The sequence below is a fragment of the Glycine max genome, chromosome 15 (genome assembly GCF_000004515.6).
Source record: "Glycine max cultivar Williams 82 chromosome 15, Glycine_max_v4.0, whole genome shotgun sequence".
Classification (NCBI taxonomy): domain Eukaryota; kingdom Viridiplantae; phylum Streptophyta; class Magnoliopsida; order Fabales; family Fabaceae; genus Glycine; species Glycine max.
This window is the reverse complement of record NC_038251.2, coordinates 2,644,305-2,667,491: the sequence shown is the minus strand read 5'-3', so window position 1 is coordinate 2,667,491 and position 23,187 is coordinate 2,644,305. Positions and strand designations below refer to the sequence as shown.

The 23,187-nt window shown below is 32.3% G+C and overlaps 4 protein-coding genes across 7 annotated transcripts; 1 reads left to right on the top strand and 3 right to left on the bottom strand.

Annotated features, from left to right (window-relative positions):
• Positions 1–944: 944 nt before the first annotated feature.
• LOC100786216 (zinc transporter ZTP29) lies at positions 945–5,086 on the bottom strand. Of its 3 annotated transcripts, none has more exons than XM_006597190.4 (13): positions 4,893–5,086; positions 4,613–4,671; positions 4,348–4,440; positions 4,143–4,232; positions 3,926–4,007; positions 3,630–3,685; positions 3,432–3,488; positions 3,127–3,167; positions 2,349–2,416; positions 1,966–2,022; positions 1,759–1,876; positions 1,270–1,315; positions 945–1,199 (listed from the first exon to the last, which is right to left on the bottom strand). In XM_006597190.4, the coding sequence occupies exons 1-12, from the start codon at positions 4,954–4,956 to the stop codon at positions 1,270–1,272; spliced, it is 831 nt and encodes a 276-aa protein (XP_006597253.1). In that variant the 5' UTR covers positions 4,957–5,086; the 3' UTR covers positions 945–1,199. The 3 variants fall into 3 exon arrangements, with proteins under 3 accessions (XP_006597253.1, XP_006597252.1, XP_003547105.1); XM_006597189.4 differs by having other exon boundaries at positions 945–1,187; positions 4,893–5,085; XM_003547057.5 differs by having other exon boundaries at positions 945–1,315; positions 4,893–5,084.
• A 793-nt stretch (positions 5,087–5,879) lies between these two features.
• On the top strand, positions 5,880–8,408 carry LOC100781607 (zinc finger A20 and AN1 domain-containing stress-associated protein 8). Its single transcript, XM_003547050.5, has 3 exons — positions 5,880–6,291; positions 6,388–6,464; positions 7,504–8,408. The coding sequence occupies exon 3, from the start codon at positions 7,520–7,522 to the stop codon at positions 8,036–8,038; it is 519 nt and encodes a 172-aa protein (XP_003547098.2). The 5' UTR covers positions 5,880–6,291; positions 6,388–6,464; positions 7,504–7,519; the 3' UTR covers positions 8,039–8,408.
• Positions 8,409–12,608: 4,200 nt separating this feature from the next.
• LOC100777329 (uncharacterized) lies at positions 12,609–14,333 on the bottom strand. 2 transcript variants are annotated; one of them, XM_006597183.4, is made up of 4 exons: positions 14,135–14,333; positions 13,689–13,965; positions 13,564–13,606; positions 12,609–13,000 (listed from the first exon to the last, which is right to left on the bottom strand). In XM_006597183.4, the coding sequence occupies exons 1-4, from the start codon at positions 14,140–14,142 to the stop codon at positions 12,849–12,851; spliced, it is 480 nt and encodes a 159-aa protein (XP_006597246.1). In that variant the 5' UTR covers positions 14,143–14,333; the 3' UTR covers positions 12,609–12,848. The 2 variants fall into 2 exon arrangements, with proteins under 2 accessions (XP_006597246.1, XP_003547090.1); XM_003547042.4 differs by having other exon boundaries at positions 14,155–14,330.
• Positions 14,334–15,953: 1,620 nt separating this feature from the next.
• On the bottom strand, positions 15,954–17,826 carry LOC100305538 (protein slowmo homolog). Its single transcript, XM_003547034.5, has 2 exons — positions 17,658–17,826; positions 15,954–17,422 (listed from the first exon to the last, which is right to left on the bottom strand). Exon 2 carries the CDS (start codon positions 17,320–17,322, stop codon positions 16,765–16,767), a length of 558 nt encoding a protein of 185 aa, XP_003547082.1. The 5' UTR covers positions 17,323–17,422; positions 17,658–17,826; the 3' UTR covers positions 15,954–16,764.
• Positions 17,827–23,187: the final 5,361 nt, after the last annotated feature.

The following is a 23,187-nucleotide window of genomic DNA, read 5'->3' as shown; positions in this document are numbered from 1 at the left end:
TGTCTCATCACTTCTTTCTAATTAGTTTTTATAAGCATACTCTTGCTACATACCTAAAATATACTTCGTGATTTGGATTCTACATGAGGGGAATGTTTGTTTAATAGGCAACAGAGAGCTGTTTCAGATGCTTAACTATGTTCAATAACCTACTTAAGATTTAAATATTTTACAGCTTGGTACCAAAATAATATTATTTTAAAGTTGTTAGAGTAAGAAAGAAGGCGTGATTTCGAACAAATATAGAATGAATCAGTGAATTCACACTTATATCACCAAATTTCAAGAAACCCCGTCCAGCTATTGGTTTATAGTATTATATCACCAAAAACCCCAAACATAAAATTATAAATAAATATGAATGGTTTGGTAAGTACAAATAATCTTATTGGTGAATTTCAAAGCACGTGAAATTTTCGCATGACATTCTTAATTTTTTTTTTAATATTAGACTATTCGCTTAAGATAACCTTTTTTTTTTGTGTTAATATTCGTAAAAGAGAGCGGAGAACCAAACTGATTACAAAGCAGGCAAATGGTCCGATTACCCATACCCTTTGGGTTTGGGCCAGTGGAGCCTTGAGAATGCAAGTGAAAAACGGTTGTTGCTTCCTGCACCAAAAAGTTGTATCCTGCATCCATTTTTGGCTTCTGGATTCACCAATCCGAAATGTAAAATTACATTCCAGATTAATTGAACCTTTACATTCTGGAAGGTACAGGAAGCAATTTTTGGGGTGTAGAAAGCAATAGCCGCAAAAAAAATTGTTGGCTTGGGCCTAGTGGAGTAAACCAATTGTAAAGGAAGAATGCTCCATGCATAATGACTCATGACTCATTAGGAACCTTTTCACCAGCAGAAGTGTTCCTCTGGCCGACATTAATATTTATGTTATGTGATTGTTTCTTATACCCCCAAGGCTGAAATATATTAACACAACACATTATCAGCAAATTGTGCAATTTAAAGTCCATTATCGTTGATGATACAGTATACAAGGTGGGTCAGTTAAAGAATTTAAAGGAGTTATACTCTTATTTTTTTTGTACATTAGTCTATAGGGGAACCACAATCATAGGTGGAATGCATCCCTCAAAATTGATGTCTGATTGATTATTTTCCTAAACACATGGCGGTGCATTATTGTCCTTGGACACTATGTGAGACCCCTTCTGAAGGAACTTTGCTGCGATGGATGCTAGAATCAGGAAACATCACAATGAGACTGAAATTCATGGCATTTAGAAAAGAGAAGAGGTTGTTCCCACCTACAAGCTTAAGTCCTCAGGTAAGCTGATACTTAGAAAATACAGGCTGCATATCCAGCAATATTAACGAGATGAGAACTCATCAGCAAAAGAGTGGCAGAAAGATACTAAAGAGCTACAAATAATGTTTTGACCATGTTTGTACCAAATCTGGTAACATAAAAAATTTTAGACAGGAAGATACTAAAGAGCCAAAAATCTTGTGCCAGAATAAGTTGATATTATTATTGACTCTTGGATAAATGAGTAGACACAGCCAATTGTCTGCACTTGCTGTCACCACAATAACACTCTTGTTTTCCTCCCATTACAGGAGGCAACATTCATTATTACTAGTTGCTAGTTAACATGCATATTAGTTTACTTTAATATATAGAGACGTGAAAGAGGACACTCAAATGCATTAAATATCTTACCAAAGTAGCAATAAAGAAAGAAGCTATATCATCAGCTCTTGAAAAACTATTTGATTAGCAATGAGATTCTTACCTTGCAGACATGAAAGCCATCCCCAAAAAGACAGCCTTAACAGATTGCTTCTGTCCCGCATAATCAAAAGCCAATGGCAGCATTTCATGAAGGGTCAGAAAAGCCATAACTCCACCAACTGTAATTAATCATCATAGGTCAAATCTGCATAATAAAATAAATGCCAAAAATTCCATTGTGACATCTACATGCTGTATCATTGCAAACCTGATCCAAGTAAACCTTCCAGAATCTCAGGACTTAAGCTGCTAGGGAATAGATAGGCTACAGTGAGAGAGAAAAAAATCATCACACTAAGCTCGACTTCGTAATTCACACATATCTAAGAAATCTTGAGTGTCAAAAAAATAATGAATCTACATAATTAAACCATAAACACCAACTCTATAGTAGAGATAGAGATTTAATGGGTGAGGTTGAAAACTTGAGCTGGGTAATGCATATATTACCTGACCCTAATATTGAAGCATGTCATGCTTCATCATTGTTATAAACTTATAATATCACATCACTGCCAATGATTTCTTTCGGCTTCTTTAAAAAGAAAATTAAACTCTATTGCACAAAACAACATAAAACAGATGATATACCTACGATTATAACTCCCAGGGGTTCAGCAAAGCCAGAAAGTGATGCTAATTTGAATGCCTGCCATTTACTAGGACACATCCAGAATAAAAAGGTTATTATTCAATTTTACATAATTACTTGCACAACTTCATTTAACATAGCAACAAAAAACAAGATTTAAGGTTAACTAATTATTCCAGGAGCTATTATTATATAACAAAAGAATGACATCAAGTATCAAAATTTGCAAATGTATGCATCATTACATCTTGTAACTAGATTTTCATAAGCATTTATTTTTATTTTTATTTGTATAGGTACCAGCATTCAAACCCAAAACAGGATCAAGATTCTTTTCTTTAGTGTTAATCTCTTTCTGTTGCAGCAGAAGTGAACAAAAAAAAACTTCCACAGTGAAACAATAGTATCATGGCCATAAATTTAAAGGCTTTGCTTCACAAAATAGCTAGCTATCATTTCCATTGTCACCATCACACACTACTACCACTAATAAAATGGTGAACAACTGATCATATACATCAGCAACCCTCTATAGCACAAACTATTGAGATAACAATTCCAATATCACCTACTCAGAGCCACTGAGAACATATTTGCCACAATCTGCCTGATTATGTGTGTGTGTGTGTCATTGCTGAGTTCAATATTTCATATGCAAATTTCAGACACTGTAGCAATTGATCATAAACCCTTTACGCTTGAATAGCTATTAAAAGTCATTTGTCATCTCTAAGTGCTACAAATACTAGAACCAACAGGAGCCCTTAAAGTCATTACCTTTGTGTCGCAAAATAAACAGGAAGTGCAACAGCAACACCCTACAAGACAGAAGGTTGTTAAATTACAATAAGAACTGTAGAGCATTTTTAAATGTGTTTTGACGGAATACTATTTCAGGAGAAAAAAGTGTCAAACTCAAAATAATGAACAATAAAAATTAAAATAAAAAATAGAGACAAGAAAGCATCAAGGATTTTAAGGAACAGTGGTTTTCCATCATTATTAATTGCCCCACTCAAATATAATTAATGTGCGTAGACTTGTAGAGTGAACAGGTTACATCACAAGATGAAAAATTATACCTCTGGGATATTGTGCAGAGCAATGGCTAATGCTAAATTGAGGCCAACACGGAGGCCCTGTTGAAAAAGCATGTCACAAACATCAAATTGAAGTGCCATTATTAACAAGCATATCAGGGTGGATACAATATAAGTAATGCTTCAACAATTAATAATAATGTTGCAGATCCATAAGCACATCAATAGGTTCATGGGTACCTTTAAGGATCCAAGGAACACTGCCATTCCTTCTGGAAAATTGTGCAAACTTATGCCTAGGAAAAGAACAAAAAAGAAGAAAAAAAACAGAACTCAAAGAAACAAAGAAAAATGAGAATTGAAGTTGCTCAAGTCTTTAATTAACAAGGAATTTTTAACTCTTGAATACAAAACTCCTAGAAAAGTCAAAAGAAATTTAATATTAATATTTCTCTAATATATTCATAATCTTCTGTTGCAAAAAGAGCCACATTGTAAGAAAAATGTTAGGTTTCAAAGTACCCAGACAACCATACCTACAGCTGTAACAATTCCACTGAATAAAACTTGCCGACGATGCTTTTTCATAATATCCTTGTCTCCTTCATCCCCATTTTTCTAATTTCAAACATGTCATTACGTCTATCAAAAATTTATATCTATGTAGATATTATACATAGCAGCTCCAATGCCACTTTGCAAAAGCAACAATACAGAGGTAGCAGTTATTTGTAAGAACAAGTTCGTTAAAACCTTTCTGCCCTTCACATCAGAAGTGGGAGTAAGTGTTGGCTCTGGGATAAAACTGGCAACAACAGCAAAGAATATTACCCCGGCAAAAAACTACATGAATGAGAAGATGGAACATTTGGTCAGAACTAACACGAGAGAAGATGATACGAAAGAAAAACATTGCAGTTAGATGACTTCTTTATGATAGCTGAAGTGCGCAGCCTACCCAAAGGTTTCCTTTCAAGAAGCCCAGTGAGTTCAAAGCATTGTGGGCCAAATCAAAGAACGATATGCTAAGCATCAAACCAGCAGCAAAACCCTTCATGCAATGAAACAGTTTAAGAAAACAGAATTGAGCAAGCAAACCAACAAATAGAATACATTTCATCACATTTGACTAAAGAGAGGGACAGAATGATTCTAACTGAATCAATGCATTCTCATAAATTAAAATAAATAAATAAATAAAATTCCTGACCAACTAAAACTACCTGTAATAGCCCAAGCATCTTCAAACTGGGCGTTTTATTAACAATTACAAAAAGTGCACCTGTTTCACAACGACAGCTTATAAGCACACAAAAACTGAACGGAAATACTATAATTCAAAAGATAAATAGATAACGAATAAGTGATGATAAGCTTTCATCAAGAGATGGAGCTGGCATAAATATAAAAATAAGCAATTGAAATAGTAATCCAAGAGAGGGTCAAAATTGAAATTGAAAATGTTGAAGCTATGTAAGTGAAATAAAGAGCAGAGAAGTGTACCGATAGAAGTGCTGACACCACCAACAAGTGAAAGAGCAAGAGCTACGGCAACCTGAGAATCCATTTTATGTTAGGATTCTTTTCGACTCAATCAATTTCCAGAACCGCTAACACTCACTCACTGGACTCTCTCGCCCTTACCTTACCCAAGAACAACCAACTACCTATTTTTATTTTTATTTTTTATGTTAAATAAATTAATGTTTACTTTTACTTTTTTTTCATTTTGTTTTATGCAGGGTTCATGGCTAGTAGTATAAAACATTTTTTTAATCAATAGAAACGTCATTGCTCGCGAAAACTTTTTGAGTTTTTCCGCCAAAATCGTCACTTCGTTTCTAAAATATAATAATTGTTGGAAACAAACAGAAGTTGTAAAAAAAAACTCTGTAATCACAAATGATAATATATATATATATATATATATATATATATATATATATAGAATTTATTCATTATAATAATGATCATTTTACAAGTAATAACGTTAAATATTTTTACATTAACTGTATATGAAATAAAATATTAAAAAAATATTACGAACATTTAGTGGGGAGAATTTTTTCATTTTCAAGGAATATGATGACATTTGAAAGAATATATAAAATATGTTTGTTTAGTGTTAATATATTATCTAAAAAATTAAATATTCTTATGTAACTAAAAAAAATTCTGCTTTGAAAGGTTAGATTCATGTCTCTCTTTTTTGGAAATATTTTTTCAGAAAAATAAATTAAAATTAATTTATAAGAATCATAATAATTTTCTGATAATTTTTTAAAATTAATTACATATCAAATATGAAAATCATAATTTCTTCCTTTAAAATTATCTAGAAAGTAAAAACTTTTCATTTATCAAATTGTGCTTAAAAAAATAGGTTAAATGATTTTAATAAAATAATGGATGGGTAGTATTTATGATATTTTAATTAATTTGAGAACTGCGTGGAGATAAAGCAAGTGAAGCAACAAAGGGAGTTAAAATAGATGAAAGTTAAATTGTTTAGTTTAAGAAAAATAGATGAAAGTTGTTTGATTTGGATGGAATGAGAGGAATTGTTTTTTTAGAAAGTTATAAAAGTAACGTTAATCAATTAAGTTAAATTTGACCAAACTTAACCAATTAAGTTGACGATGTAATCGACTAAATAAGTGTATATATTTTTATTTTTGAAGAAAAGAGTCGATTAATTGAGTGTATACATCAGAAGACGCAATAATGTTGTGTGTGTTGAAACTTGTCTCAAATGAATGTTTGTCTGTCAAGACTCAAGAATAACTTCACACGTCGCCACCAATCATGAAATAGCGTTCATTTTGTAATATAGAAGCGAGAAAGATAGAGAGACTGACAACACCTCTCTCTCTCTCCCCTCGTTGATCCCAAATCTATTAGGGTTAGGGTTCCGTGGCCTTTTTATCAATTTTTTTCGACTTTTATCGGTTTGTCATTTTTTTTATCATTAATCTGTTTTTCTGTTTTCTGTATGCAGGGTTTTTATTCGATGCTATTCGGCCTGAAGCTTTCGTTTCGCGGATTTTTTTAATTATTTTTTTTCCTGCCTATCAGGTTAGATTGTGTCTTGTAATGTTCGCAGATTTTATTTTCGTTTCTGTTGTTGCGTTCAAAATCATTTGTTCAGGTTTGAATTTTTTTTCCAATGTTTTTTAAGGAATATGAATTTTGGTTGGGTGGAAAAATGGATATTATCAGTTATGCATGCAGATATGAGATATGCACTAAGGGTAGACAAGTAGGATTGCCATATTCATTTTTTAATATGTTTATTGAATTTTCAGTGCAGGGACTCGACAACCATGTGCTCATATGATAGGTTCATGTCGTTTAATGTTTCCGTGTTTCCCTGGAATTCATGTTTTTCCAATGTTTTTTATTTTGTTGGAGATAGTTGTTTTGTCATTTGTGGCAGAGCTAGCACTATTGGTTACATGAATGAACAATCTATTCTGGTTAATGAATAATTTCTGTTTGTGTATAATTTGAGAAGGTTTGTGATCTAAAACAGTTGTATGAGCACAAGTATGGGCAGAGGAATCATATATGCAATCCAAAGTGAAACTTTTTTGAGAACGGGACTGCTAGGATTAGGAATAAGCTTAGGGGACTGTTCTGCATTATCTTATAACATTGAGCTTGTTTGGTAGTATTCACTGACATATGCTAAATGCCTGTTTAGGAAACACACAAAATCATTTCCTCCCACCATGACACAATGAATTCTCGATTCCAACATACCTAACATACTCTTAACTTGATTTCTTGCTATTTATGAAGAATTTCCATTTTTTTTTATTTTGCCTAGAATTAAGATTTGAACCTTGGGCATTTGGGATTTTGTTTGTTTATGTGAGCTTTCGGATATGCATGCTTAGAGAGTTAAACAAAGCTCGATATGTGTTTCTTGCTTAAGAGCACATTTATCAACTAGCTTGATTTGCCATATTTACACACGAAGTATCAAGAAGGGTTGCTAGTATGTATGCTAAATATACATTGGACACTGTGTATGCTCAGAAATGACATTTGTTCTTAAATTAGCTATGACTTTATATTCTGACAGTTTAGTATTTAAATTTCTTTGGTACAGGAAAGTTGAAAAAAAGATGGACCATGACAAGACTGGATGCGAAGCTCCCCCAGAAGGTCCTATATTGTGCATCACCAACTGCGGATTTTTTGGAAGTGCAGCTACCATGAACATGTGTTCTAAGTGCCACAAAGACATGATGCTGAAACAGGAGCAGGCAGGGCTTGTAGCATCATCCATTGGGAATATTATGAATGGGTCATCAAGCAGCAGTGGAAATGAGCCTGCCATTGCTACCAGTGTGGATGTTTCAGTCAATTCAATAGAGCCTAAAATTATCCCCGCACAACCTTTAGTTGCTTCAGGTTCAGAGGAGAGTGATGAGGCAAAGCCCAAGGATGGTCCAAAACGATGCAGCAACTGCAATAAGCGGGTTGGTTTGACAGGATTTAATTGTCGATGTGGTAACCTTTTCTGTTCTGTACATCGCTACTCAGACAAGCATAATTGCCCATTTGATTACCACACTGCTGCAAGGGATGCCATAGCTAAAGCGAATCCGGCTGTCAAGGTTGAGAAACTTGATAAGATCTAGATTTGTTGTCTTTAAGTTTCATGCCCTGAGATGCTGTTATGCTCATTGTCGTCGTCATGATGAGATGATCCTCCTGCATATTTTAATGGTATTATTATATTTTGTATGTGATGGGGGACGTGCAGTTATAGGACATCGCTGCAGTTTGAAGTACTATTTCATGTGATTTGCAAAAATATACATCCCAGTGTTTTAAATTCTAGTATTTAATCTCTGCTGGTGGAAGTTGGTGTTGTTGGCATTGTTAGGCATATATTATGTTCCTTATCTCTTACGGATGATTTCGGGATCATCCATGGACAATTGGACATGTGGTTAGATTGTAAATTGTAGATGTGGACTTATTATATATGAATACAATTGGGATCCATATCCTTTAGTGATGCTCATTTAGATTCATCTACGTACTTGATCCAAAGTTCTTCTATAAATCTATTAGATTTGGATTAGTGTCGAAGGATGGAGATAATTTCCATAAGATGATAGTGTTAAATTTTATCGTTACTCCTTCCCATTTTTTTGTTTTAGCTTTTTTTTTCTCTCCAAAACAGTTGATGTTTTAGAATTTCAAATTTTGATTAATATTTTTCTCTCAAATATATCCGTTTTAATTGTTACTACTAGTGGGGCAGGCAAAGGCATAGAAAATTAAGATATTAAATAAGGATATTTAGTTCAAATATAATTCTATTAAATATTTTTTAATTCATGTCTAATAATCTTAAACATGAAAATATAAATGAAAAGGAGGGGAGTACCATTTAAAACAAGTGCCTTTACATATTTGAAGAAAAATAGTATCATCTTGATTTTATGATAAGCTAAACGTGCAGTGCTTCGTTTATCAGTCCATACATGTACATGTACCACTGATTGTCATAATAAATACTTGAACTATAATAACATCAAATTGTCTTAGAATTCAGCAAAGCGGAGTCACAAGATATGAACCATGAATCAAGGAAATTTAGTTCAATTAATTGAGATTAATTTCTTTGGATAAAAAAAAATAGGTTTAATTAAGGATGGTTTTCAAATTTATCATTTTTAGTTCCTTTAGTTAATATTTGGATATTTTAGTCTCCAAAATTTAATAAGTAAACTTTTTAGTCTTTAAAGTTTATATTTTAACTCCGTCAAAATCTTTTAACCCATGACATTAAATAATTTTAACAAAGATTTTTTTGAGAATTAAAATATAAACTTCAAATACTAAAAAATTTAATTATTAATTAAAGGGATAAGATTGAAAACTATTGAATTAAGTGGATAATTAAAAAAAACAAGATTTGTATCATGACACTTGAACTATCAGACAAGACAACATCACTAAACTCATCGCATCCCATCTCCCTTAGGAATAATCGTTTATATTCTATAGGCATAAATGTGAATTTAGTTGATATAATCCCATCTCCCTTAGGAATAATCGTTTATATTCTATAGGCATAAATGTGAATTTAGTTGATATAAATTTGGGTCTTTTTAATTGTTGATTTTTAGTTTTTAAAAGTTCATGTTTTTTTAATTTTAATCTTTTTTTAAGATTTATTTTTTTTATTTTTAATTCTTGTAACTTGTAAGTTCATATTTTAATGTATTAAAATTGAAAAAACATAAAAAAATTAAAATAAATAAAATAATTTACAAAAACTAAAATTGAAAACAAATAACTTACGTAGATTAAAAATGAAAAAAAAAACTTACATCCAACCAAAATTAAAAAAAAAAAAAAAAAAACTTAAACTTGCCTAGCTAAATTCATTAACCTATTTTAAAAGGTTGTTGGTAGAGAGATAAAACTTTTCAGGCAGAAAAAAAGAGATAAAACTTTTCCGCCTAAAACAAGGGCACCGATAACATCTTGTTTCACATTTATTGTATTTAATAATATATATATTTTTTGTCTTGTTATCCAATCAATAATTAATTGAGGATTTTATTATTTATCAATTTAACTTTTATCTAATTAATTTAGACTTGATCACCTAATAGAAAATCAAAATCAATTTGCATTATTTGTATAAATTTGAATTTTCTTTTATATTAATATTTTTTAGTAAATAAATAAATATTACTAACTGAATATTGAATGTTTAAGTTATTGTATATAATATTTTTATATGAACCAGAGCAATTTCACAGCTTTTTTTTTTATGAAAACAAAATCCTAGGAGGCATAGACAACAAGAGTTTGAAAACTGTTGAAGGAAATAATGGACAGACAAATTAAGATACATACAGCTAATGCTTGTAACATTTCCTTGAGAAATGAAAGGGAAGAAAAAGAAGGAAAAAAAAACTATGTACACTTCAATTTCTATGTTTTCTGGTTTCCAGTGTTGTGCCATCTTTAAGACTTTCCTCTGCATCATGGTCCATCCCGAGGCTGAAGAGGGCCACAGCTTGAAGATAGAATGCAGTTGGCCATGTGGGGGATACTGATTGAGCTTGCATGGCGTCTCCCAGTGCTTCTTGTACCATGTTCTTCATAAGGTAACAAAAGCAGCGCCTTGCATACACAGTTGATGAACTACACAAAACAAGAAAGTAGAAATTCTCTCAAAATCGGATGATGACGAGGATGTTGTTATCGTCGATTTGGGAAAGTACATGAAGGTGGCAACCATTTTGTAAAGAGTGTAATGCCTAAGTTAGAATTCAACATAGTAACAATATGTTAATATAGAGAGAGAGAACATATAAAGAGGAGAGACAATTATACGTGAGAAATTAATAAATATTTCTTATTTTCAAGTTTTTAAATATTGTTAGTTTTCAATTAATATTTTTATTTATTTCTTGACATATGTCCTAAATACACGTAAACAAAACTTTTTAAAAGTTTACATAAATATATTAATTTATGAAAATATTAGGGTTTCAGTTAGAGTAATAATTATGTTCTCTTTACAAGCAAGGAAATAAAAGTGCACAGGGATGGTCATGGCATGGGTAATGATATCTTGGATTTGAGAAATTGACATTGAAAGGGAAAGGACAGAGGAAATGCCATGTTATTAGTATAGATACAATACAATGGAAAAGGTAAAACAACAGTGAGATAGATAGGAAAGGAAATGAAGAAAGCAATGTGATGTAACGACTAGTGTCTCCAATATCATGCATGCATAACTTCACACAGCAGCGTCCCACGGGAGGATTGGAGAATGCAAATGGAAAAAGGTTTTGAAAGGAAAGGAAAGAAGTAGCAGCAAACGTGAGACATCAGACAAAAGAAGCATTTATTTTATTTTATTATCAAAATATCATTAATTGAAAATGCTCAGTAACACATAAAAAAACATCGGCGATTTTTTCAAATATTAAAAATAAACAATAACAGAGCAAATAAACAATAACAACTAACACACACATGACAACAAATAGACAAGAAACACTGTTATTGATTGTTAAATTACATCATCGGATCGGATCAACCTACTGTTAGAATGGCCATGAATTGAATTGCCCACTTCACTTGGATTCCTTATCTGATTACCACTCTCCCCATGTCCGCAATAATCTCATACCATTATCAAATTCACTAAGTGCTTATATTAAGGGGAATCAAACTCGGCTACCACAACATTTACAATAATTCACGCATAATGCTCAGCTGAATCAATTAAACTCTTTTCACTAAGTGCTTATATTGAAAACAATTCTAACTTCACTAATAATCCTTAGTTAAATTTGAATTTTGAGAATGTAACATCATTAAAACTTGATAAGAGTCAATCCAAAACTTTCAAAAAATTCAATTTTAGACTAATTTTAACATGATTTTCAAAATCGGTAAACTGAAATCAACTACTTGTTGATCTAAGTAAAACTAAGTTTGATACGCTTAAGTAGAGTCTTGATTTCTTGACTTAGGGACAGAAAAAGCATAGTTGGAAGAAAAAAATCCACCTATTGATTAGTCATATTTTCCAACATCGATTAGCTATTAAAAAAAGTCAAAGAATATTAGGCACCAATAACTTGGTTGCCACAAAAAGAAATGGATAGACCAAATTGTTAACAAATAAGTTGGTTTGATTGAAAAATTAATTTTTGAATATGGTTTTACTTTGAATGATTTTGATTTTGAACAATTGAATTTTTCATTCACTTTCCTACTAAAATTCTGCCTGTGTAGTTTTTGAGCAATTTTTCATCTGAGAATGTGATTTGGTGGAAATTAGAAAATAGGGAGTGCGTTTTATTTTACCAAAAAATGAATGTTGGAAATGTGTTCAAAGCGATCAAAGTTTTGTTGAGACTTGAAATACTAAAACCTAAATTTTAAAAAAGTTTAAGGGCTAAACTTAATTGTTTCTAGATTTGGCAAGTTCTTTTTCTCAAATATTTTCTTGTTACGCATGTTCATTAGTGTGTTTAAAAACTCGTTGAAGATTGAGAAATTACGTTTTGGATGTGAATGCTGTAAAATTTGAAACACGAAACTAAATATAACTACCTACCACACCATCTTCAGGCACACGCTCTTCGGATAACACAGTTAGACGGCTTATAATTGTATTTATAAGCAACAATTTATACCTACCCTGTTCACGAGTCCGACTTTGATTCTCAAATCCTCGTTTCGTTATGTTTCTTGAAGATGGTAATACCAACTTCGAAAATATGGGTCAAAGACAAACACAAAGAAAGAACCAAATCCAACTAGATTACTCCCTCAGAGCACATTTCATGGTCGACTAAAAAATGCAACCATGGTCGAAAACAACAATGCCGATTGAAAATCAACTCTAAGGCATGGTATAATGTCGATGACCTAAATACCCAAAGTCACTAGAAAGCATCAACTTGCTTCAGTTTCAACTTTTAAGCCACTGTCTGTTGAGCTCGTTAAGTTTGTTGAGCTTTCTAATGCTTTTACTACATTTGGTATGTACCTCCAACAGCGCTTGTGAACTCCACTAATCTTTTTGGGAGCATCTGCTAACGGCAAGCCTGCAATAAGTTGTAAGATATCAAATCAAGCCAGTTTATTAAGTGAATTATAATTAGGGTAAACATCAAATTTAGTGCCTGAAAGTGAGGCAATGACAAAATGATTCATGAATGACAGAAAATTCAAATTTAGTCCCTAAATATGAAAAATACTATAAATTAATCATGCAGATAATTTAAAGACAAATTGACACCTAAACTTTACAACTTGGTGTCAAATTGATCTTTGAATATTATTATAACTTGGTGATAAAATGTTCTCACAAATTTAACAACAAGATGAATTTGTTGCACTTTTTATACATTTGAAAACTAATCTGAAATTTTTTATCTTTCAGGGATCAAATTGTCGTCACCTCACACTTTCAGGAATATTTACCCTTATAATTATATGGCCATCAAGGCAAATTCATATGTAAGAGTTCAGAAAGGCATTCTTAGCCCAGCCTATACACTAGTATCATTGACGAATGAATGAATGATTATCACTGCCTTCAACAAACAGAATAACCAAAATTCAGAAAACAAAAAAAATTCTAATGCAGCTTATGACACTAACTGACCATTTTTAAAAGCAATCCCCCATGCTTTTCCATGTCTTCCATCCTGCAATAAAATAAAGAAAAAATGAGACTCTACAATTCATTCATAGTGAAATAGGCGTTGACGATTGAAAGAGAAACACCACCTTGTAGAGATTTATTTTAGTGATTTCGTAAGAAACCTCATTCCAGTGAGTCTTGGCCATGTGGTAGCCGATTCCCCAGTTAGGTAAGAACTGAGCCACCTCGAACAAATTCTTCTTCTTCCTTCGCTTTGATTTCTTAAGGTTCTCAGCAGAAGAAACGGCAGAAGAAGAAGACGAAGAAGAGCTAAGGGCTCTGATGAAGTTGAGCGAAAATCTTAGAAAGGGGGAGTTTCGAACAGATTCAACTCTGCTACTCAATGCACTTGCCATTGCTTTTCTGTTAAAATCACGAAGGGGAAACACAATTCGTAAGATTTAAAATTCTTATATAGGCATATAAATTCTTACATATGCGTATAACATAGCATAAAAAGAGAGAGAGAAGAGCCTTTATAACACATCTCAAATATTTAATTAAGCTTAGATTCATAGAATTATAATCATTCATAAGCATGAGAAACCGAACCGGAACAATAGCTCGCACAAGCAGAGAAACAAGCCGCAAAGGAACAAAACAAAACTGGTTCAGAACAGAGGCGAGCTCGGACGCGGCAGAGCGGAGCTCCGGTCGCGGTGGGTTGCGAGACGTTGAAGATGCAGTCACAGAAAATGGTGTTTTTCTCAGTTATCTCAGTGTTAGGGTTAGTGAGCACTGGGCTTTTGGGCTTTGGTATACGGGCTTTAAGTTGGCAGAAGCCCGAGGTAAGAAAAAAATCATAAATAAACCATTAAATTAATGAAATTATGTAAGTAATTATTAAAGTATTCGACAATCTAATTCCTGGTTTAATATGTTTTAGTAATATTGAGGGAGTATTCGAAGAATTTTTCAATACTTGAGTGACTATGTAATATGATGTCTAATACTTTTAAGAATTACTTATATAATTCCATTAGTTTAAAGTCTATTTTCTTTGGACTCATATATAATTAGAAATAACTAATTTCATATTTATTAAGAAATTTAGATGGCACACTAATCTCAGGTAAAAATAAAATAAATTTTTTCCTAAAATATTATTCATTGTAACTTGTTATTATGAATAAGAAAGAGTCATTAAAAATAAAGTTACAATTAAATAAAGGATATTTTAGGAATGATATTATTAAATAGGGATAAAATTAGTTAGATTTATTTATATTTAAATTCAAGATACACCATCATTTATTTGCTTGTATATGAATTTAGTGAGAGTATTTAAGAGAGAGAGTAATAGTAACACTTAACGAACCAAATTGATAGTTTATGAAAGAAAAAATTCACCTGCCTAGCAGAATTGAAAAAACTCTATGATTCTACAGAGTTTATAAATTTTGCATGACCGATTTACTCATTTATGATTCTAAGCACACAAACTCACCCTGCCATTACAAAAGCATAGTATCATGCAATACTATGAGTTAGCTGCGACTTTGACTAGCATACTTCGATGCCTGAGGACTCTTCACTTGTGAAGGTATGGAGAGAGTCATTATACATAGCTTTTTCCTTGTATATACCAAGAAATTGTTTCTAAATTTGAACTCATGACAACCAATCTCTAAGACACAATTCTACCTTTGTGCTAGGACTCGCCTTCAATGACTATCAAGAAACAAATATTAAAAATCTTAGGTTATGTTTAGACTGAAAATTTTAAGATTTCAAAATATTTACATAAAATATGAATTCCTTTGAATTAAGTTTTCTTCAATTTTATCATAAAATATTTGCACGACCTACTATGGGTCATCGATATGGGCCGACCTTTTTTCATTACTTTTACTACATAAGCATTGGATTAACCGTGGAACATTGGTTAATGAAGAGTTCAGCTTTTTTAAAGGAAAACACGAATACATGATTATGTCAAAAAATAATTAAACAATTGTGCTTTATAAAAAAAATACAAAATATCCATAGGAGGAAATAAAACTCTTAATGGAGCCCACAAAGATTATAAGGAACGCCGCATTAATTCTTTCAATTCTTTGTCATCCTTACAATAATTTTATGAATCAGTCAATAATCTATAAAAGTTTACCTATTATGTACTAATATTTTACGCAGATCACAATATTGTTTAATTAATCATGTTGAAAGGTAGATATAGTTGCATTCATTCCGTAGGTTGCACTGGTTACAACTAAATAGTATAAATGACTTCAGTTAAAAGTGAGTTAAATAAAAAGAATTTACGCCTAAAATCTTCTGTCTCAAATATAGTTTATAACAGCATGAAAAACTTTCAACCACACGTAAAAGCTATATTTTTCACTTTTAAATCAAACAAAGCCTAATCATGTTTAATAATAATCCAAAGATGTCTTTCTTTCTGGAAAATCAGTCTTGCCGATAAAAAAAAAAAAAAGTACTCCAGTCTTGATCTTGGGGAAAGCTCTCAAGGCCAAGCCAAACATGCTATAAGTCTACCAAACAAAATGTTATTTCACCATTGAAAACACCAAATCCAACAATGTAAATGATACACGTAAAATCTCCCCACTCGTGCACGTGGACTTCATATTTGGAACTCATCAGAAATGCTACCGTGCAAAGTTAACCCTTCATCAGCAGATTTGATTGAATAATTAACTACAACTTCATTTTCACTTTGTCAATGCCGAATATTGCGTCAAAAACAAACTTCTATAGAACAATTAACTACATGTCATAAAAAGAATAAGAAAAAGAGATCAACACATTCATCAATTAAGCATGCCTGAAAATCTATGGATAATCACTTCTACCTCAAGATATCCATATAAAAACTAAAGCTTCTGATTAAGTGCGCCTTGGAAGATTAGGAAAGGAGACAAACATGAACAACAGTGTTAGGTCCCAAACTCACTCTGATCAAGATTCAGATAAAAGGAGATTCAACAGGATTCTTTAAGTTGTGTTACAACAATTTAAAAAATTATTTGCCAGTTCAAAATTTAGAGAAGATCCAAATAGTGTTCTTACCATCAAGGGTAGAGACACAAGCTTCATCATCTTCCATGTCTTGCTTGATGTGGCAATGTTTTCTCAGTTATCTTACAAATGTAACAATTTAAACTAAATAAACCCAAAACTGAGATGAGAAAGATAGAATCACAAGGCAAGGCTGCTTGATTCTGCTTCAAGATATTTACAAATCCTCTCCATAACCTCTCTACCCTTGACACTATTCTGAAGGAACTTTTCAGCACATCGCTGCTCCACCTTTTCAGCCATGGATGCCAAAGCCGACAGCGGCTTAATCCGGATGCGAGTCTCCTGCTGGCAAATTGTCCACCCAGTCGGGTTATCCGGGTGAGGATCATATCGGATCTTCTCTTCCACTTCAATGAACTTCTGGAGGCTGATATTCCGGGAGGTTAGTTGCATGGAGCGCGACCGTGCATCCACCACAGTGGATTCCACACAGTGGCAAATATCCTGACCAACAATCTTGCGGACAAACCACGGCCCAGGACAATGGATCGTGATAGCACGGGTCGTGTAAAGCATCCCTGATGAAGGGTCAAGGCTGTGGTTCAATGTGTCAACATCAAGAATATGGGATAATATGCGTTTGTTCTCTTGGTCAGCAAACTTGCGCCAAGATGCACAAGTTACACGTTCCCAAGGGTGCTTGTAGACGTGTTCCTGTGTATATGCTTTCACCATTATTCTATTTCTACACTCAATTAAGTCAACACACCACACCAAAGTTCTGATTTAGGGTTTAGCCGCTAATAAAGGAGGAATTTCACAAGAGCAATTGAATCTGACAGGGGAAATGAATAATTCAACAATCTTGTTCGATTCAGAAGTTAATAAATTAAAAATAATAGTTAACGAATTAGATACAGACAATAAAATTGTCGAGAGGTAGATCCTAAAGAAACGTAACTATGCTTCGAAAACAGCTACCGTATAGAAATCGAATTCACAGAATCAAATCGACAATGCACTGATAATAAATATGAGCTATACAAGAAGGAAAAAAAATGGGAGCGTACCGAAGAATGTTGCAGAGAATCGAGGGTTCAACAATACAAAGATAGGATGAAAGATTAAAAGGAGTGTGAAGTTGCCTCGGAGTGCCCACTGGTATCTCCTCCGCTCACAGATTTCGCGTTTTGGCCAAACTTCTATTACGCCATTCAGCGAGACCCTTTCCCCAATTGGGCTGGGCCAAGTTTGTTATTGACCCAAAGACAACTTTGGGCTGAACACCATCATTGTAGCCCGGTGCCACCCATATTCTATTAAAACAATCAAACACACACGGAAAATACAAATGATGGACTTGGTAATATTTGAAAATTCATTTTTTTTTTAAAAAAACCACTATTTTCAACGCTATGTTCGCATAGCACAAAGTAACTTATTAAAGAGAAACTATCTTAAAACTCTTCACCAATATTCCAAGAATCTTTTTTTTTTACCGAGGCACAGAATTGAGTAAATGAGATTGGACTTGCGTACAATTTGTTTAATTCGCAAATCAAGTAGGTTAGAAACTTAGAATCACTTAAAATGTTGGTCTTTGTAAACATGGAGTTACAATTAAATAAAATGACATTTTGGCTCTCCCTCTCTTAACAAAACTAAGGAGACCTATACTTGATACTTCCTTATCTTCCATTAAAATTCCTCCCATGTGCTGCGATATCTCATCTTCCCTTCTTTTCTTTAAATTAAACACATTATAAAGGTAGAAATTTAAACTTGAGATGATTGGTGAAGTAGTTAAAATAGCCCCTTACTGACTATTATGTACGTCCAACTGATAGTTTTTTTCTTAATATTTTATTTCTTTTAAAATAATAATAATCATATATTTTCTTTCAAGTTCTTCCAAAAAAATGTTTCTTCGTTGGAAAATCATACAATTTCACTTTCTTAAAAATGATTTTGTGAAGAACTAAAGATGAGCTAACAGACAGAGAATCTCTGAAAATATATTTTAGGGCCTGGCTGTTAATATCCTCAGAAATCCAGAAAGCATCTAGCCATATGAGGGGAGGTGATAACCCGCTTTGGAATCATAATCTCACTATCATATACAATAGAATAAATTAAAGAATATATTATATCATGAGACATTAGAAGGAATAGAAATTGAAACCACCAACTAGCTAGGTTGAAGCATTCCTCTACTCCTCTCTACACCTTTTTTGTAGATCAATTGTAGTTGGTGGGTGATGTTATCAAGGATTTGATCCAACGGAAGACCACCTAACTTCCCTACCCAAATCACGATTCCACATTATTTTGTAAGTCGTCATCAGTGAAGTACAAAAGGAATTTTGATGAATTAGTGACTTGTTCTATACGTATGGGTTCCTTGGGTAAACATCTTTCTCTTTAAGTTCACAGTTTCGAGTAGAAGATATGCAAAATCAATAGGGTATTGTCAATTCATTGTTAAAGGAGGCATAATCATTCTGTCGTCCACTTGTCTACCCTTTGATATGTTTTAACCATAGACTTAGTTCTAATTTATATGCCATCTTTATATTTCAACATCTCTTATGTTGGCATAAAGCCTACACTTTTGGCAATGAAGCCATCACTAATTCAGTATCATCCACCTAATTGATCCTCAACATGTTAGTTTTCTGATAAGTTTTGAATTTTTTTTAAGAACATTACTCTCCATTATCAAATGGCTCCTCCAGATTATTTAATGATTTTTGGTACTATATACGACCCACTTGCAAATTCGCATCCGTGCAGTGGCTTACCGTACTTTAAATTACAACTATGGAACATTAATATTAAACATGTGAAACTCCATTAATTGCTTTCCTTATCCTTTGATGATTAAAATATTAAATATCTATCTTTATAAGTTTCATGATAATGATGCAGAAAATTAGCATTCAAATATGACCAAGTAATATAACCATTCGATGAGCTTAATCAATCAAGATCAATCAAACTAATTAAGACAATAAAATATTGAATCAATTATCATGTACGATTACGAATGAAGCCTATATAATTAGATAATTATAATTAAGACTTCTTTGGAGCGTGAGGAAGGGTGAGTGAAATGTCCTGTTTTATTAATTAAAGAAAGAAAGGAGCCCGATAAAAGAATGGATTGGTGAATGCCAAGGTGACAAGGTGACAACATCAAGCAATAGCACAGGGTGCACGTTCACGTTCTCGTTCCCCCTTTAGAAAAATGTGCACTTACATATAATCACTATTTTTCTTAGGAGTTCAATCTTTTTCCTTTGGTGAAATTCTTAGGAGTTTAATCACTATTTAAGTTAATCTTAATTAACACATTTTTATCCATAGTTTTCATCCTTTGAAAGGAACCTTGTTCAATAGATAGTTAGATGTTAAAAGTAGACATTCAATGATATTTTTTAATCAAACGATATACATAGTTATATGAAGACACATATCATATTTTAATGGAGTAATAATGTAATACTATTAAATATGAATCTCTTGGCGCTTTGATCATCTCATCATTCTCCACACTCTACTCATAATTCATTTTTTTCTAGATCTGTTATACAATTTTGGGTTTTAAGAAACGGCGTAAGTTAATATAAGAAAACAAATGCCAGTATAATATAGCGCATTTTCATTTTACCTTTCTCATGTCTCTTAATTAACAAATCACGATAAAAGTTGGAAATCAAGTTTTTCTTTTGGATGCAAATGGGCTCATCTCATTTCAATAAGAAGAAGAACATGAATACACTCGGATAGATGATCAAAATATTGTGGATAAGCATAGAATTCAGATGCCATTGCAAGAGAATTACTGACTTGATTCGCTTAATTAATTAACTTACTAAAGGGCTGTTAATAAAGAGTTGCCAATGAGCCAAAATTTATTTTTACAAGTAGTCAAAATGAGCCCAAGTTCTGAAGTTACTCGAATGGAGTGAGTCAAACACAAAACAACATTATTGTAGCCTTCTTCAAGTTATAATTTAATACAATATTGTATATTTTAATTCTCAATAACATTATATATATATATAGAGAGAGAAATATGATTCACACTATTGATATTTTAATATTTCATTTTATATTTAAAAGTATTTCATTCTAATAAGGTATTGGACACAATTTGTTGCAATAATAATGTTGATACAGCTAGGTCATTTTATGAATTATTTATATTATATAAGGAACTTCACAACATGTACTCTTCACAATAAGAGAAATCATTTTCTTCCAACATTATTTTTCCATTATCATCTGCCTACAAACATTGACAATAAAAGCATATTCCTTCACCCACTGTGAGATTTGAGAGGCACAAAATCACTTTAAGGATACTAGGAAAAATATTATACGACACAAATATTGCAATTAATTTAACATTAAGCATAATCATTAAATGAACAGTTACTAAAAAACTATAAGTAATTCAATTTAAGATTTCCACTAAATGATGCAATAAAATTTCCTCCTTTTTTTCAAATCACTAATTAAAGATGCCCTACTACACCCATACAAACAAGACATATAACCACCAAATCTAAGCAAATACACTCAAAACCAACACGTTCAAAACTAGCAAATTAATTAACAATCTTACAAAACTTAAAAAAAAAAATCAATTAATCCAAACATGTAGTCAGACCCTAACTTGTAAATTAATTTATGTTTTGGGTCTGGTTGTTTTATTCTCGTAAGCGCTCCCATGACTAACACAAAAGAAGTGATTAATTAAATATTTAATTGTGAAAATATAGTGACAGGAAGGTATAAAAAAAGAAAGACGAATAGAAAGGAAGTTGGATGAAAAGAAAGCAAGTATCTGTGTCTTTGTTGAGGGTGAATGGCGGAGGAGCTGAAGGCAGTGAAAGTGTTAGGCAAAGGAGGCATGGGCACCGTGTTCCTCGTCCAACTACACAACTCATCCCACGTCGCACTGAAAGTCGTAGACAAATCAAGTTCTATGGTTCATTTCCTAACTTAGAAATGAAGTGATAAATTATTTTTTTTTAAAATAAGTCGATTCGATTAGAGAGATTAATTGAGTGTAAAATAAAAACTTAGATATATTCTTATTAAAAAAATGGCTAAGAAACTTTACAAAACATTCACCCAAAGAATGATTGCTTGAAAATTTTTATTTGTGGAAGCATTTAAATAAAAATTGTCCAATCAATATCTTACAAAATAAAGAGAGAGAGAAAGAGAGAGATTTCCCTGAGATTCTCGTACATATTTGAATTCCTGGCTTGGTGACAAATGCTGGTGTTACTTCACTCAACTGTGGATTGTGCGGAGAATCTGGTGCTCTTGAAAAGGGACTAAGATTAGGAATAGGTATCCCTAGTAGCTAGCACTAACGTGAACTAGCATTCCTTGTGTCGGCCAATTTTTGGCTTGATATAGGTACGAAGTTGGTTAGGAAAAAGACCACTTCTCACTTCTCAGGACCTATATGTATACCCTTTTGTCTTCTACCTCTGTCTGACTCCATCAAGTTTTTGTTCACTGAATGCACTTTCATGCATAACCCAAACACTTATTGGGTTTGCATGTGTTTGGATAGCAATTAGCAATTAGCAAGTAACAAGAGGTGACTATTGAAATATGCTTGCGGTAGCCCTCAACAACAAAAGCTACATGCATGAGATGATGACTTTGTTTCCATCTCGTAGCCATGCCAGCTTTGAAGGTCTTCTCTGACTCCTTATGTCTTCATATGTACACCAGTAAAGTGTGTGTATACTAACTAGGAAGTTGCCGAAAGCTGTTGGTATAATAATAACTAGGAAGAATTTAGTCCAAGCCTTTTAGAAGAAATTAGAATGCCTAACTTTGGATGTGAAAAGTTATCGGAAAGCCTGTATATATGTTGAATGGAAAAGTGTGCACAATTCATTTTGCACCCGATAATAAACTCTAAATGAAATTATAATTTAATGATTAAAAAAAGGTTGAAGGGAGAAGGAAAAGAAAAATCCTGACTTAGACTCCTAATCTTTCACTAACATTTATTCTAACAAAGATTAACGATTAATATATATTTGTTGATAAAGAAAATAATAAATAAATCATCATTGAAATCAAAATATCAATGAAGCATCTTTTTCACCAATGAAGCATTTTTTTTTTATCAGTATCAATGAAGGCATGAAGCATCTAAGTTCACCCTCTAAGGACATTGATTTGTTCACTAAAAAAGTTATTTACTGACGAAATACAATGTTAGTGGTTAGATATATACTTTTTGTTGGTCTGAACTTTATTTAATGAAAAGAGCTAGAAATGCGATATAAGACAAAATTCGACGAAATTTGTTACACTATTATCTCAGCATGATTTCTGCCAAATGTTTTTTTTCTTAATTTATTGATTAACCAATAAAACTTAAAACACTTGAATTCATCATTTATTTAACGACAGTTTGATAAAATTAAATTATAATGATATAAACATGGAGTATAAGCTAACAATATAAATTAATGATGTATATCAATTTCCAATATTAATAGAAGTAAACCTAACAAGTAGTTTTTATTCTGTCAGTGTATGATTTCTTTTATAGCAGCT